The 15,405-nt window shown below is 55.3% G+C and overlaps 1 protein-coding gene and 1 non-coding gene across 2 annotated transcripts; one reads left to right on the forward strand and one right to left on the reverse strand.

Moving 5' to 3' along the window:
* Positions 1 to 443: 443 nt before the first annotated feature.
* On the forward strand, positions 444 to 3,389 carry PRDX5 (peroxiredoxin 5). Its single transcript, XM_061201964.1, has 6 exons — positions 444 to 787; positions 1,978 to 2,112; positions 2,613 to 2,744; positions 2,816 to 2,854; positions 2,973 to 3,034; positions 3,143 to 3,389. Exons 1-6 carry the CDS (start codon positions 599 to 601, stop codon positions 3,246 to 3,248), a joined length of 663 nt encoding a protein of 220 aa, XP_061057947.1. The 5' UTR covers positions 444 to 598; the 3' UTR covers positions 3,249 to 3,389.
* Positions 3,390 to 9,752: 6,363 nt separating this feature from the next.
* Positions 9,753 to 9,825, reverse strand: TRNAA-CGC (transfer RNA alanine (anticodon CGC)). Its single transcript has one exon. It is a non-coding gene; the product is annotated as a tRNA-Ala (tRNA).
* Between the last annotated feature and the right edge of the window lie 5,580 nt (positions 9,826 to 15,405).

The following is a 15,405-nucleotide window of genomic DNA, read 5'->3' on the forward strand; positions in this document are numbered from 1 at the left end:
AACGGCGAACTTACTAAACTTCCCGTTCTCGCCGGAGCGGAGGTCGGATGGGATCAAGCGCTGCTCCCGGAAGCGTTTTGGCAGGAGATTGCTACGGCGCAGGCCCAGTGGTTTTGGCTGAGGCAAACCTCAAATTGCTACAAGTCGTGTACAATACAACTATGTAAAACAGCTGCAATGCAGGGGCCTTCGTGGAATGCAAAGTAAATATGCTTTACTCCTACACAGGCGCCTGACACCATCGTTCCTCGGTTAAGGAACGGAAATACTGCCCCAATCCGTAAATTATGCCAATCAAAACAGCAGCACCCTATCCTTGCATGCAAATAAGCTGCCCCGCAGCCGAAAGCTCCGCCCATTTGCAAGTGCGCAAGAGATCCAGTCCCTAATGCAGATGAGCCGACCCGTGTCGAAGACTCTGCCCTGAGCGCGGCGCCCGCGCCTGCGCAGTGGAGGCGCCTCGCAGTGGGCCGGGGCGACCTACGCCCCGCCTTTTGCTCCGCGATTCGCAGGATTGCGTGGTAGCACCTTTGTCCCGCCCAGCCTTCTACCTTAGCCGTGAGGCAGGGGCGGGGCAATTGTGGCTTCGAGGCCCGGCATGCCGCTGGCGTGGCTGTGCACCCTGGGCGGTAGAGGGGGCTCGGCGGTCTCTCGGGCGGCCGTCGTTGAGTGGGCGGCGGCGGCGGCAGCAGCGGGAGCTGGAGGGTGCGTGAAAGGAGGCCTAGAGTGGACGCTTGGCGGGGTCCGAGGTTTCAGAAGCGCTGCTGTAGGCATGGCCCCGATCAAGGTGACCGTTGGCCCAGCCAGGCCTGACCTCTTCGCGGCGCCCCCGGCCCCCCGCCTGTTTGCCCAAGCCCCTTCGTCCCGCTTGTCTGGGGGAGAGTCACCCTCTTTCTTACCCTCCGGACCCCTCCCCGCTGCCCTAGAGGCTCCTCCCGCCGTCTGTCCCCCCCTCATCCCTTCATCAAGACCCTGTGGCTGCAACGTTGTCGCCAGTTTTAGGGGCCTCGTGCCCCATCTCCTGGGACAGTCAAGGCTTTTGGGCCTTCCCCTCGTCTCCCTTCCTCATCCACCTTGGGACACCTGTGTTGAGTCTTCACCATTTTCAGGAGATTGAGTACCATGGCTTCCCCCACCTTATGGAACCATCTCCTTTACCCTTTTCAATCCCCATACGTGCCCTCCTCCATACCTTCCCGCCCCCATTGCACTCCACTCGTGGCCAATTCCCACACTTCTGAGTTTTTCACCCTTCTCATCTTCTGGAACCATCCCCAGCTCCTTGGGAGTCCCCTTTGCCCCACAGTCTTTTGAGATCTCCCCCCTCCTTGTGCTTCATCCTACAACCAACTGCTGGGTTTCTCAGAGGCACTCCCCTCACCCCTGACTTTCCCCCCTTCTCTCTACCTTCTCTGGCCCCATGAAGCCCTCACACACTCCCAGGTAGACTGATCCCTCCCCCTTCAAGGGATTCCTTCTTTTATTCTCTACCCTCTGGATGTAGGAACCTGCTCCCCACTCGCCAACTTTCCCACCTTCTGCTGCCTTCCCTTTTTCTCTTCTTGAGGGTGGGACACCCAGCCGTGGCCGGGATCCCCTCCCTCCGTGTTGTCAGGGCCTCCTCCTCCCCTCCTCCTGCCCATCTACCCCAGTCCTTTCCTGTAACTCAGCTTGTTTACTCAACCTCTTGCGACACCCGGAGAGGCCTCTCCCGTTTTCTGTTGTCACCAACTGGCCCTTAAGAGGAATAGGGCCACCTTGAAACCTGGAGGATGTGGGGTAACCAGGTGGTTGCTGGGGAGGGACCTCTGGAAGCTCTGACAGGGTTGGACTTTCCCGCTGGGTGTCAACCCTGGCTCCACCGGACCAGGCAGGGCTACTTGGCCCTTTGTGCGCCATCCACCACCTGCTGCTGCCCTGGCCTTGGCCTCCTGCACCCCCCCCCCCCACTCCTTACCTTGGTGTCATTCCCTCTAGGTGGGAGATGCCATCCCATCGGTGGTGGTATTCGAAGGGAAGCCTGGGAACAAGGTGAACCTGGCAGAGCTGTTCAAGGGCAAGAAGGGGGTGCTCTTTGGAGTCCCTGGGGCCTTTACCCCCGGCTGTTCCAAGGTGAGGGCTGCCCTTCTGAGGCTCAGCAATTGGGATCTTGTGTACATGTTTGTATTGTTCATTAGTCCTTTACATAGTCCTGGGGTAGCTTGTACCAAGAGGATGTAGATGATGTGACAGTTAAAAAACCGTTATTGGGTTTTTAAAAAATAAGTTGAGGCTGTGAACAGGTACCAGGAATGTAGGAGAGAAGGTGATGCAATGAAATCCAACACCTCTCATTGATCCTGCTGGGTGACAGGCACTGTGGAAGGGACTTGGGACTTGGGTGAATGAGACATAGTCCTGCCCATGGGAAGTTCACGGTCTTGTCCAAGGAACACTTAAGTTTGGATCCGAGCTTCCTAGTGGCCAAGGCAAAAAGGAACTGTGGCTTACACAGTTCTCATTGTCTGATCAGAGCTGTTGAAGTAGGGAAGTGAGGAGGGCCTAGAGATGAAGAGTAGGCTGAGGAGCAGAGGCAATTATCCATCTTCTGATTCTTTGTTTCCCCTCCCCAGACCCACCTGCCAGGGTACGTGGAGCAGGCTGGCGCTCTGAAGGCCAAGGGCATCGAGGTGGTGGCGTGTCTGAGCGTTAATGATGTCTTTGTGACTGAAGAGTGGGGACGAGCGCACAGCACAGAAGGCAAGGTGAGGTGTTGGTCCTGCGGGGGATCGGGGCCAAGCAGGAGATTTTTCTTGTGACCTTACTTTCTCCTTAGGTTCGGCTCCTGGCCGACCCCACTGGGGCCTTTGGAAAGGTGAGTGCACCCGCCCCCCTAGCCTCCATCTTGGAAGCAGGGACTTGGAGGGACATGGCCAGTGTGGGGACCAGCCAGGTCTGGGAGTTCCTGACCTTTCCTTTGCTTCTCTTTTCAGGAGACAGATTTGTTACTAGATGATTCACTGGTGTCCCTCTTTGGGAATCGACGGCTGAAGAGGTAAAAGGAGGAGGGTTTCCTGTACGGTTCCCCTGCTACCCCACCTGTCTCCATTTCCAGCCTCCAGGCCCAGGCTGTTGCAGCTGGCCCGGCACTTCTTTCTGGCAGGTTCTCCATGGTGATAGAGGATGGCATCGTGAAGTCCCTGAACGTGGAGCCAGATGGCACGGGCCTCACCTGCAGTCTGGCCTCCAACATCATCTCACAGCTCTGAGGCCTCGGTCCCAGATGTACTCCTTCTATTCTTTCCTATTTCATATGCCCAGCCCTGGGCAGAGGGCGCCAGCCTAGCCTCAGCTGGGGCTACTCAGTTGGAACTTTGGGCCAGATTTCTGTAATAAACACTTCTGATTCATGTCTGTCTCCTTCATTTTGAATTCCTGCTTTTCCCAGGGCCAGGCCTCATTGACAGTCAAGCTGTGAGGGTAGTGGGCAGGTGCTGAAGGGGGGACTAGTAGGGGACCCTGATTTAACTTAGGAGGTAGTCAGAGAAAGTCCCTTGAAGGAGGTGTTATGAAGCCTCCATCTGCAGGCTGAGAAAGGGCCAGTGGTCTGAAGAGTGAGGGAAGGTGCTCACCTGTGCAGGGGGAGCTCACCTGGGAAGGCCCTGGGCAGACCTGGGCTTGCCTAGGGCCCGTGACCTTTTGCATCTGATATCTGGGTGATGGCTGATCTCATTTTGACTGTAGACCTCAGGGTAGAAACTTTCTCCCAAGCCCCCACCCCCAACACTTGGGCCAAACCTCAGCCCCACCATTCTTTCAGATTCTGCTGAACCCCCTCTGGGAGCACCCACATCCCAAGAAGGGCCCCTGGCCACGTGGGACCATCTGATGGGCAGAAAGGGCTCCGTCAGTGGAGGCAGTGCCGGTTGAGTCCGGGGGCTTCCTGGGAGCAGAGTCTAGGTGAGCTGTAGAGGGGAGGAGATGCTCGTGAGACCTGCCCAGCAGTGGGTGTACTGTGAGGGGCTGGGGGTCAGGGAGGCCAGCGGGGCTTGGGGCTGAGGTCCATGGCCGTCTGCAGCCCCTGCCCCCTTGGGCCTCTGCCTCTTGTCCCTGGGAAGCCCTGTGTCTGGCACCAGACAGTGATTATTAGACACCTGCCGTGTTGAGCTCACAGCCTAAGGGAGGCAGGTACTCGAGTTAAACTACAAATCCTCGCCACGACCCCTCGCCTGTGGGGTGTGAGCTCTGACTGCCGTGTTATGGCACAGAGAGGTTAGGTAGGTAGGCCTGGCTCTTCCAGCCACTTCAGAGGATTTTGGACTTGGCCCCTGGGAACTTTACTCACGTGTGGCACCGCCCTGCCACGTGCCCTGTCAGCACCAGGCTCTGAGGGGCCCTCCCTGCCCTGCCTGGCCATCTGCGGAGCCTCAAGGCAGGTGCAGAGCTGCCTAGGGCGGGCTGAGAGGTCTCAGAGAAGGTCAAGGAAAGGCCTCTTGGAGGACAGCCCTTGAGGCAGTGGGACCAGTGCTCCAGATGGAGGGAGCAATGTGACCATAGGTATGGAGAGTGGAACAGCCCCAAGGTGCCGCAGTGCTGGGGCAGCTGAATGAGAGGATGCCGGGAGGGCAGCCCTGTAAGCTGCTTACCTTTCACCCTGCGGGCCCCTCAGGCCAGTGAAGGATGTCTGCAGGGCAGTGACAGGTCAGATTCCTACCTGGGCTCCTGTGTGGACGTAGAGCTGGAGCGGGGTGAGCAGGGAGCAAAGGAGAGGCCAGTGCGGGGCAGGATTGATGACCGAGTGATGTCCAGGAGGTGGGTGCTGGGACGGGGGGACCTGTGGGTGTTGGAGGGAAGGGTGAGTCCAGGGGACCACTCGGCTGGAGGTCTAAGGGGTGGTGTCCATGTGGGTGGGCCCTAAGCAGGGGGCCAGCCTCCCTGCAGGGGTCCCAGCTGCTCAGCCTGTCTGAGATGGCCGGCCCACCGACCTTTGTCCCTTCAGTTCTCTCCCACAGTCTGTTACCCTTCAGGGGTCCTGGGCTGGGGTGGGGCAGGGGGCTGACCACCCCTCCAGCTTCCCAAGCCCTTGTAACCTGCCCCTGCCAAGCCCTGGGTCACAGTGCTGTCCTGAACCAGACGGTGGGAAGGCCCTTTCTTTCCCGGACACCATCTCTCAATCCTCTCCTCATACAAATGAGGAAACTGGGGCGTATGTAGTTTCCCCCATGGTCACCTGTGCGCACACCGGTGAGTGGTCTGGAGCCCCTGGGAGCCCCAGGTAGAGGGAGCATCCGAGTCAGCAGCTGGGCTCTCAGAGCCTGGTGTCTGCCAGTGTAGACGGCAGGTCAAATGGGCTCCCTGTGGGCTGGCACCCTTATTCCTCTTCCCAGCAGAACTTGGGCCACTCTGGCAGCTCCCCACTCTCAGGACAAGCCCAGTCTCCATGCATGCCACTCAGCTGCCTCTGTCCCTCCACTCCTGGCCTCATGTCTGGGCTGGCTGAAGTCCAGTGAGGCCTCTGAGAGGAAGTGTCCCCTCCAGGGTCCTGTTGCCACTGGCTGGGCCTTTAGGGCAGGATGAGGGGGCTCCCAGGGCCGGGGTGGCCCCTTCGGACAGCATGATGGGAGTTGGGTGTGGGTGGAGGTGGGCCTGTGGCCTCAGTGGCCCTGGATGCTGGCCGTGTGGCTCAGCTTTGGGGTGGTGGGTGTCCTGGGAGCTGCTCCAGGTGCTGGAGTGCCCAAGATCAACCATCTCATGGTAAGAGCATCTGGCAGATCTCCACCTCCAGGGCGGACAGGTCAGAATTCAGGCCTATAGATAAGGGCAGGCCAGGCCACGGTGGCCTGGACCAGCAGGTTCTGGAGGCCTGGGGCTACACATGACAGAGCACTGGACATGACCTGCCTGGGCTGTTGGTGGCCTAAGGGCCAACATTAAAATCAATCAACCAACCCTCAAACATTCACCCGACACATCTGCAAGTAAAACTCCCCGGCATGTCCTGACCTGTCCAAGGCCACAGCAACTTCTACCTAGAAGGTCAAGGATTTTGCTCAGTATCAGCGATTCTGAGCCTTTTCTGGGTCAGAAATTCTTTTGAAGTATTACTAAGAGCAATGCCCCTTTCGTTAGAAAATGCATGTTTGAATACGTGTGCACACACATGGACACCTACATGGTCTTTAAAAGTTTCAAGGAACTCCTAAAGTCCTACCAGAATTCCAGGTGAGCCCTGTCCCCGACCTGGGAGGCATCATAGCAGAGTGGGGTTGCCAGGCTTCGGGCTCAGACCACCAAACTGTGAGTCCCAGCCTGCTACTAAGAAGCTGGGGACCTTGGGCAGGCTATTTGGTTTTCCTTGTCCCCACTTCCCTCATCTTTAGAGTGAGAATAATCCAACCCACCTCATAGGGTCATTGTGGGGAATGCATGAGACAGTTTGTGTAAAGCATTTGGCACAGTGCCTAGCACTCAGTAAGTGCCCAATACACGGCTGGAAAAAAAAGAATAAGAACCCCTGCTCTCCACCACGCAGCCTTCATGTTGGTAGGGAAAGAGCTAGGAGTTAGGAGAGAGGCCAAATCTCAGACCTGTCCTTGGTGATTCCCGTTCTGTGCCCCTCTGGGCCTCAGTTTCCACATCAGTATAATGGGGCTAGTGATTCTCTTATCGTCCAGTGTCTCTAGGCTCCAAGGATCTCCTTATGTTGTCCGGCACCCAAAGCCTCACCCGAACGAGCTGGGAAGACATCTCCAGGGGAATCTCTGTCATCTCCTAGAGAATCAAACCTGGGCTTCTGAGAGCAAGAGAGGGTTGGAAGGGGTCCCAGCATTTCTGGCCTAGACTAGGCTTGGGCTGCAGCCATGCAGGCACCATGATTGGGAGCCCTGGAGGCTACTGGCCCCAGGAGAGCACACCCTGCTGGTCTTGGTTTGGGTTTGGCTGCACAGGCATAGAGGAGTGACAGCGGAGAGAGAAAGTGTGTGTGTGTGTGTGTGTGTGTGTGCATACATACATGTGTTTGTATAACTGCTAGAGAAGTTTGGGTAGCATCTGTGTGAATGCACAGATTTTTGATGCTAATAAACATGCATATCAATCTGCTATGTTATTAATATTTGCACCAACTCTGCCTGCTTGAGCTGGGAATCATATTTTTTTCTTAACACAGGTAAGGTGCCCTGCTCAGGGTAGGGAATGTGGGAAATATTCAACATGTGTTTTGGGAAGGAGTAAAAAGTGCAGGGAGGGAGACAGAAAGCTATCTTCTCTCCAGCTTCTTGGATATTGGTTCCCATTGTTCCAGCATAAACTTGACCATAGTGGTTCTGAATTAGAACTAGACTTGCTGGCACTTCCCTGGTGGCGCAGTGGTTAAGAATCCGCCTGCCAATGCAGGGGACACGGGTTCAAGCCCTGGTTCAGGAAGATCCCACGTGCCGCGGAGCAGTTAAGCCCGTGCACCACAACTACTGAGCCTGCGAGCCACAACTACTGAAGGCAATGAAGAGTAGCCCCCGCTTGCCACAACGAGAGAAAGCCCACTCGCAGCAAGAAGACCCAACACAGCCAAAAATAAAAATTAATTAATTAAAAAAAAAAAAAAAGCTCCACGGCTCCTTGGGTTCCACGGCCTCCCAAGGGACAGTGTCACTTCCCTGCTGCTCCCATCAGTCTTGGCAGGGGCACATACTAAGCCGTCCCAGATCCTTGTGTGGTTGCCTCACATCCCCAAGCTCTGTCCCTGCCACTTTGGCCTCCACAGTCACCCCGATTCCTTAGCTTGTGGGTGCTCCAAGCTCCTGCCTCTTCAGCATCTCCCAGCAATGTTCACTACTTGGGATGCCTGTCCCTTTCCTACCCCTGCCCAAGTCATTTTAACCTTCGAGGCTCCACGTCCATCCCATTTGCTGAGCACAACAGTCCAGTCCTGGTCCCTTCTCTGAACCAGTCCATGTGGACTGCACCCTTGGCTTCATCAAAGATGGAGTATTTTTTTTTGACATGCAATTCGCACATCATAAAATTCACCCTTTAAAAGTGAACAAGTCAGGGCTTCCCTGGTGGCGCAGTGGTTAAGAATCCGCCTGCCAGTGCAGGGGACACGGGTTCGAGCCCTGGTTGGGGAAGATCCCACATGCCGCGGAGCAACTAAGCCCGTGCGTCACAACTACTGAAACCCGCGCGCCTAGAGCCCGTGCTCCGCAACAAGAGAAGCCACGGCAATGAGAAGCCCGCGCACCGCAACGAAGAGTAGCCCTGCTCGCTGCAATGAGAGAAAGCCCCGCACAGCAACGAACACTCAACGCAGTAAAAAATAAATAAAAAAAATAAATAAAATAAAAAAAAAATAAATAAAAGTGAACAAGTCAGTGGTTTTTAGTCTATTCACCAAGTTGTGCAGCCATCACCACTAGTAAGATGGATTTTCTTTTTTTTTTTGGCTGCGCCACGCGGCGTGCGGGATCTTAGTTCCCCGACCAGGGATGGAACCCGGGCCCCCTGCAGTGGAAGCGCGCAGTCTTAACCGCTGGACCGCCAGGGGCGTCCCCGAGGTGGATTTTTAATCTCAGTGACTTCTGCCAAGAGGAGGCTGCTGCTTGTCTCGCCCAGCACTGCGATGCGTGTGCGCGTGTCCTGTGCTTGTGAAGACTCATTCGGACTTCCGGGGGCTCCGCTTCCCACAGTCACATCAGTATCTTGCATCCGGCGGCTGTTTGCTGAGAGTCATCTCTGCGCCAGGCACTGTGCGGGGCTCTGGGACACAGCAGTGAATACGCTGGGCATGGGCCCTGCGGGCGCCACGGGTCTCCCGGCCAGGGCAGCACCAGCGCAGCTCTGGTCCCACCTCCATGCGCTCCCAGGCTAGTGGGGGCGCCAGACGCCGCATGAGTGCTTACAATCAGTGTGGTGAAGATGTGAAGAGGAAGCACAGGTTGGTCATTTGGGGTATCACAGAAGAAGGACCCTGCCCACTACCCCACCCTCCCATGGGGGAAAGGAAGGGAGAAAAGGACTTCTAGCTGCGGCCGAGAAATGAATAGGTGATAGCCAGGTGAGCAGAGGTGGAAAGGGTGCTCCAGGTGGCGGGAACAGCCTGTGTAAAGGCTAAAGGTGAGGCAGATGAGAGAGTGGACTGAGCAGCCCAGGGGAGGGCAGAGAGGGGTTTTTGTCCACAAGCCACGGCACGATTGGATTCTCCTGGTGGACATCTGGGTATGTCCACGATTTGGCTAGGGGCAGCTTCAGACACATTTCTGATTTTGTTTCCTCTTGGGCTTCTTCCTCAGGGCATGTTCCCAAATGCCGAGAGTGCTTGGGTCAAAGGGCGCTGGCGGTTTTACTGGTGTCTGAAAACCCTGAGGCCGTTTTAAGGGCCATCAGGGACATGTGTATGTGCTCCTCTCCCCACGGTGTGCCAACCCGAGTTTTACCTTCTGGATTTATTTTTTGCTCGCTTAATGGATTTTTAATGGTACCTCGGAGCTGTCTTTGATGTGTGTCTTTAATTATGAGGGAAGCTGGCAACCTCGGGGCTTGGCACTGGGTCTCCCCATGCTTGCTAACTGGGCTCTGGGCTCCAGCCTTACCCTCCCAGCAGGCAGCAAAAAGGCAGTGGGGACCGCGGGAGGAGATGCAGCTCTCAGAGCGAGGACTTGGGTTTACCCTCAGTTGTCTTACTTACCCTCATACCCCTCTGAGCCTCACTTTCCTCATCTCTGAAATAGGAATTCTTTTTTTTTTTTTGCCACACCGCGTGGCTTGTGGGATTTTAGTTTCCTAACCAGGGATCAAACCCGGGCCCTTGGCAATGCGAGTGCAGAGTCCTAACCACTGGACCACCAGGGAATTCCCTGAAGTAGGAATTCATCTGTTCAAAACCACTAATTCAGCTGCCTCTGGATCGTGGCTCCAGCACTTCCTGGCTGTGTGGCCTGAAGCAAGTGACTTAGCCTCTCTGTGTTCAGTTTCTTCATCATAAAAGGGAGATGGTAATAATAGTACCTGTATTTTATGGCTGTAGAGGGGATTGAGTGACTAACATATGTGAAGGACAGAGCTGGCATGGGCAAGTGGTCAGCATACGGTGTCGGTGTCAATCTCATGGTTTCCTTGGCCCAGACCGCAGCCCTGGACGACCCCACGGCATCCCTGCCCTCACAGAGCTTCCACTCTAGTGGGGAGCAGATGAAGCGAACGAGGGAAGATGAAGAGTGGCTTAAGACTAAGAGGGGAGAAGGACTGGGGTCTCCTTTAGAAAGGGAAAATCTCGGACTTCCCTGGTGGCACAGTGGTTAAGAATCCGCCTGCCAATGCAGGGGATGCGGGTTCGATCCCTGGTCTGGGAAGATCCCACATGCTGTGAAGCAACTAAGCCCGTGCGCCACAACTACTGACCCTGCGCTCTAGAGCCCGCGAGCCACATCTACAGAGCCTGCATGCTGCAACTACTGAAGCCCGTGCCTCTAAAGCCCGTGCTCCGCAACAAGAGAAGCCACTGCAATGAGAAGCCGGCGCACTGCAACAAAGACCCAACACAGCCAAAAATAAATAAATTAAAAACAAAACAAAACTCTAAGTAACCTACAGGTTTATTTAAAAAAAAAAAGGGGAAATCTTTTCTGAGAAAGAGGCCATTAGGCACACCCGTAGGGTGAGATGGAGCTACATGGGGGAGGCGGGTTGTGCATGTGTGTGGGTCGGAGAGGGTGTTCCAGGCTGGGGAACAGCAGATGCAAAGGTGCTGAGGGCAGAAGAGAGACTGAGGAAGCTGGAGGGGGTGTGAGGCTGAGGAGGTGTGTAGGGGGGGCAAGGGTCAGGTGGCGAGCCTGGGCCGTTCTGCGGGGCCTGGGTGGTCATGGTGAGAGGCTGGAACTTGATTCAAAGTACAGGGGGAAGCCACTGGAGGGTTTTTTGTTTTTGGCCACACTGCGAGGCATGTGGGATCTTAGCTCCCCAGCCAGGGCTCGAACCTGCGCCCCCTGCATTGGAGGTGCGGAGTCTTAACCACTGGACCGCCAGAGAAGTCCCTCCACTGGAGGGTTTTAAGCACAGAAGGGTCATGAGTCAGTCAATGTTTCCGAGCAACTCCTTGGGCACTGGGTGGAGGCCACCAGGAGAAGGATTGGTGCCAGGGTGCCAGGCTCAGTGAGAGGCTCGGGGCGAGGCAGGGCCCCCAGGAATGTTGGGGAGCCCTGGGGAGAGCAGGAAGGGAGAGCCGGTCCAGTGTCAGGTAGTGGAGGCTGGGCCGCAGTGGGCCCTCTTCAGTGTTGGGCCCAGGCCTTGCAGGCCGCATCCTGAGCCCCTGGGCACCTGGCTCGGCACTCGGCAGATGGCCCTGGGCCCCACCCTCCCTGGCTCTGGCTTCCCACTGCCTCCTCCCACCTGGGCAGCTCGTTTGGGCTACTGGGCTGAGCATTTCTGCTCTTGTCCAACTCTGGCTATTTCCACCCTCAAATGGTAAGTAGGAGCAACACCCCTTCTCAGACACTTGGGTGGGGAGGAGGGAGTCCCTCAGACCCAGCGCCAGAGGGTCAGGTGCCCAGAAAACCCTGGAGGCTGTTTTAGGGTTTTAGTTCTTGAGCCTGGGGCCCGGAACCATCTGGTTAGGGAGCGGGCCCCCAGCCGAGCCGCTGGGGTGCCAGGTGGGGCCTGCCGCAGGCAGGGAGAAAAAGCCACTGTCTGACTCAGTCCTGGTTGGTCCTGGGCTCTGGTTGAACCCAGCTGCCACCTGCCCTGGCCTCCCTGGACTCTACTTCCCGGAGCCCCAGAGCCCTCCTGCCTCTGGTCTTTGGGGTCAGACTAGGGCTACCCAGAGAATTCGAAACCAGAAGGGAAGTGGGAGTCCTTCCTGCTCCCACCCTGTGCAGCTGGGGAAGCTGAGCCCCGAGGTAGGAGGCTGCAGGCAGTTGACGACGTTGTCCATTTGTCTGTCTGTCTTTCTCTGCTTCTTGCCTGCCTCCTGAAACCACATGTTGGCAGCAGTGGGCACCAACCACCCCTCCCCCCACCTTAAAAACTTCCAGAAAAAGATCTCTGAGATGAGCAGTCATTATGGCACTGTAGTAATAGCAAAAGATGCAAATATTTAAAATCTTTGTCAATAAGAGACAAAGTGATGATGGGATAGCGCACCGTAGAATACGATGTAGCCATTCAAAAGGCCAAGGCCAATGGTTCTGAACAGAAATGAAGCAGATTGTGAAATATATTTCAAAGCATGGAGATGCACACGTAACGTGTGTGTGTGTGTGTGGTTGCAACCACTTGTGACAGACAGACTTGGGCAGCTGCAGCTCAGGAAGGACACAGAAAATGCTAACAGGGCATGGCATGGGGGACTGGGGTTGAGACTGAAGAGGGGGAGACTTGATTTTTTCTCTATATCCTTAGGCACTCTTGACATTTTTGATCATGCATCTGAACAATTTTTAAAAAATAAATTTATTTATTTATTTATTTTTGGCTGTGTTGGGTCTTCGTTGCTGCGAGTGGGCTTTCTCTTTGCGGTGGCTTCTCTTGTTGCAGAGCACGGGTTCTAGGTGTTTGGGCTTCAGTAGTTGCAGCATGCGGGCTCAGTAGTTGTGGCTCACGGGCTTAACTGCTCTGCAGCATGTGCAGACCAGGGCTCGGACCCGTGTCCCCTGCATTGGCAGGCGTTTTCTTAACCATTGTGCCACCAGGGAAGTCCCTGAACAATTTTTTAAAGGAAAAAATCTAGCCTAAGGATAGGGACCACTGCCAGCCCCTGATGAACATCCCTCAATAGTTAATTGAGCCTCGAAATCCCAGCATCTTGGTGTCAGCTGATGAGGGAGCCCCTCCCCAGCCTCCTCCCGCCCCCCCCCCCCACAAGCCTCCCTCTGCCTGACTCAGCTGAACCAAGTCTATGACTATGAACCAAGTCATAGAACCAGATTGAGAGATGGAGGTGCAGCCGGGCATGTCTGGAGTGATGAATGTGAAAGCAATCAGCAAGAGCAATGGGGCGACACGGCCCAGGCCTCCGAGGAGGCTGGAGGAAGGGTGTGACTCGGAAGCCACGGAGCAAGGCAGGGGCCCTTGGCTGCTAGGAGGTGAGGCCCTGTCACCACTCTTCGCTAACCCAGAGTGGGTTGTCCGGAGTACTTCCTGGGCTGGAATCCCGGGGTGTGGGGGGGGGATGGAAATAGGCGTAAGATTCGCAGAGAGTCCAATCTGGACGGACCCTTGATATTATTAATACTAAAGATAGTAACCACACTAGAGACCATTTAATGAACGCTTAAGCCAGGCACCAGCTTGTGGAATCCTCATAACAACCCTCTGAGAGGATTATCTGCATTTCCAGATGCGTCTAGGGAGGCTTAAACAACTGGATGTGCTCTTCTGCTAACAACGCCGCGCGGCTTCCCATTGCCTGGTCAGGCTACCACTTCAGAGCTGTGTAATTTTGGGCAAGTTCTTAACCTCTCTGAGTCTCGGTTTCCTTCTCTATACATTGGAGATAACCCATAGTCCTTATTTCATAACCTAGTCCTATGCAAATAAGTTAGTAAGTGTAAAGCATTGGTAACCAGGACTGGCTCATGATAAGCCTGTGTTTGCAATATTGCCCTATCTTTCAGCAAATCTAAGATGTCAACGACTGTAAAAGATGCCACTAAAGAAAATGCCACTAAAAGAGGAATGCTGCCAGTTAACTATGTCCCAAGGCTCTTTCATCACTAAACTCTTTATTTTATACTTCCCGAAGGAGCTCTTTTTGACTTAGACATAGATTCTCATCATACATAATTCTGATGCACACATAAAAAGGAAAATATAAGCAAAATAAATAGTTTACGCTGTTCAGAAAACTCCTTCACATTTGGAATCCGACAGAGGCGCGATGTCTGTGTGTTTCCCTGCCACCCCCTCCTGTGAGGAGTCAAGAGTTCGGGAGAGCGGTGCTCCCCCCGGAAATTCATAAGACAACCGGAAACCACCAGCAGCCATCAGAGTCCTAAGCCAACTGTGCAGGACTGCAGAGCAAGCTGACTCTGGATTTCTGCTTTGGGAGTGTTGCTGACAAGTCTACTTCCTCTCCCCTGGGAGCTCCCACCATTTGGGGCCTGGGGTTAAGAGTGCTCCACTCTTGTCTCTGGGGTTTTCTCCCAAGCTGCTGCCGCCCTTCCTGCAGGGTTTGATGCTTCTGAAGTGTGGGCACGTGCAGGCAATGACAATGATGTCAGGACTGTTGCTGGCTAGCCAGCAACTCTACCATGTAACCTGACTTTAGAGATTTAAATGTGAGAAACAGAGTGTCTGGGAATCGATGAGACATGAATAATTTCTGAACTCTACACAGGCCACGTTTCCAGCCGCCACAGAACGCTGGCACCTTCTGCCTCGGCTGCTTGAAATGCCCTTCCTTCCTCCCCACTTTGCCTAGTTCACCCAGTTATCCCTGATCTCAGCTTCGTGGTCACCCCCCGACCCCACCCCCCATGCCTTTCCTGATCATCCCACTGAAGTCAAATCCCTTCCCTGTCAATGCACGTAGTACAGCTGCAATGTGACATTTTGTGTGTGTGTGTGTGTGTGTGTGTGTGTGTGTGATTTTCTGCGTAGCTGTCTCCCCAGTGTACTGTGCATCCCACGGGGGCAGGGACTATGTGGCTTTTTACTACATCTCAGTACCCAGCAATGTCCCTCACGGAGCCCAGTAGTGAGCAGTGGGGGAACTGGGGTGTCCTCTTGGCCTCCTGGTTTATCTACGAGACACGTGCCGCTGGTCTCTGCATTGAACTGTGTCCCTCAGAGGCTGGATTCTAACTCACTTCCTTCACAGACGGGAAATTGAGGCCTGTGAGGTCACTAGCCCACGGGCTAGACATCCTGTCTCAGTCCAGTGTGTACAGAGTATGGGGGGGGGTGTCCGAAGAGGGGGTACTCACTTCTGGTCGGGGTTCAGAGGAGGCTTGACATGGGAGGCGGCACCTCCCAAGCCTCATAGGTTGGGAGGGTGATTTGGGTAAGTTTGGGAAACATCAAGGGGAAAGGGAAGCCAGGCAAATCAGAAGATGCAGGTGTGGGCACCTAGATGCCCCGTGTAAGGCCCCTTCTGAGGCTCTGGAAGGTACAAGGCCGAGGTCACCCTCTTGGGTTTCAAGTTGGGTAACCGAGGCCCAGAGAGGGGGAGGACTCACCTGCCATTGTCCATCGAGCCAGGAGAGCTGTGGGCCTTGCTCCTGGGTGGCCCTGACTCCACCTTCCCCTGCTAACCTCCAGGCTGGCCCTGCCCGAGATGCTGGGAGGATGCGGGGAGGTGAAGCGGGGGCTGAGGCAGGACTCCGGGGGTGCACGGGCCTGCCAGCACCCGGAAGGAGGAAGCTGCACAGGGTGTCTGTGGCTGGGCCTGGGCCCACTTGGGGACTTCCTCTTCCTCTCAGGGCAGGTGTAGCCGCC

Source organism: Eubalaena glacialis, chromosome 10, assembly GCF_028564815.1.
Source record: "Eubalaena glacialis isolate mEubGla1 chromosome 10, mEubGla1.1.hap2.+ XY, whole genome shotgun sequence".
In the NCBI taxonomy this organism is placed as follows: Eukaryota; Metazoa; Chordata; class Mammalia; order Artiodactyla; family Balaenidae; genus Eubalaena; species Eubalaena glacialis.

Excerpts from the sequence above, each read along its gene's own strand:
- PRDX5 (XM_061201964.1), top strand. The coding sequence starts at position 599 with ATGCCGCTGGCGTGGCTGTGCACCCTGGGCGGTAGAGGGGGCTCGGCG. Across the intron at positions 2,113-2,612 it reads TTACCCCCGGCTGTTCCAAG|ACCCACCTGCCAGGGTACGT; the intron begins GTGAGGGCTGCC and ends TCCCCTCCCCAG. Across the intron at positions 2,855-2,972 it reads CCACTGGGGCCTTTGGAAAG|GAGACAGATTTGTTACTAGA; the intron begins GTGAGTGCACCC and ends TTCTCTTTTCAG.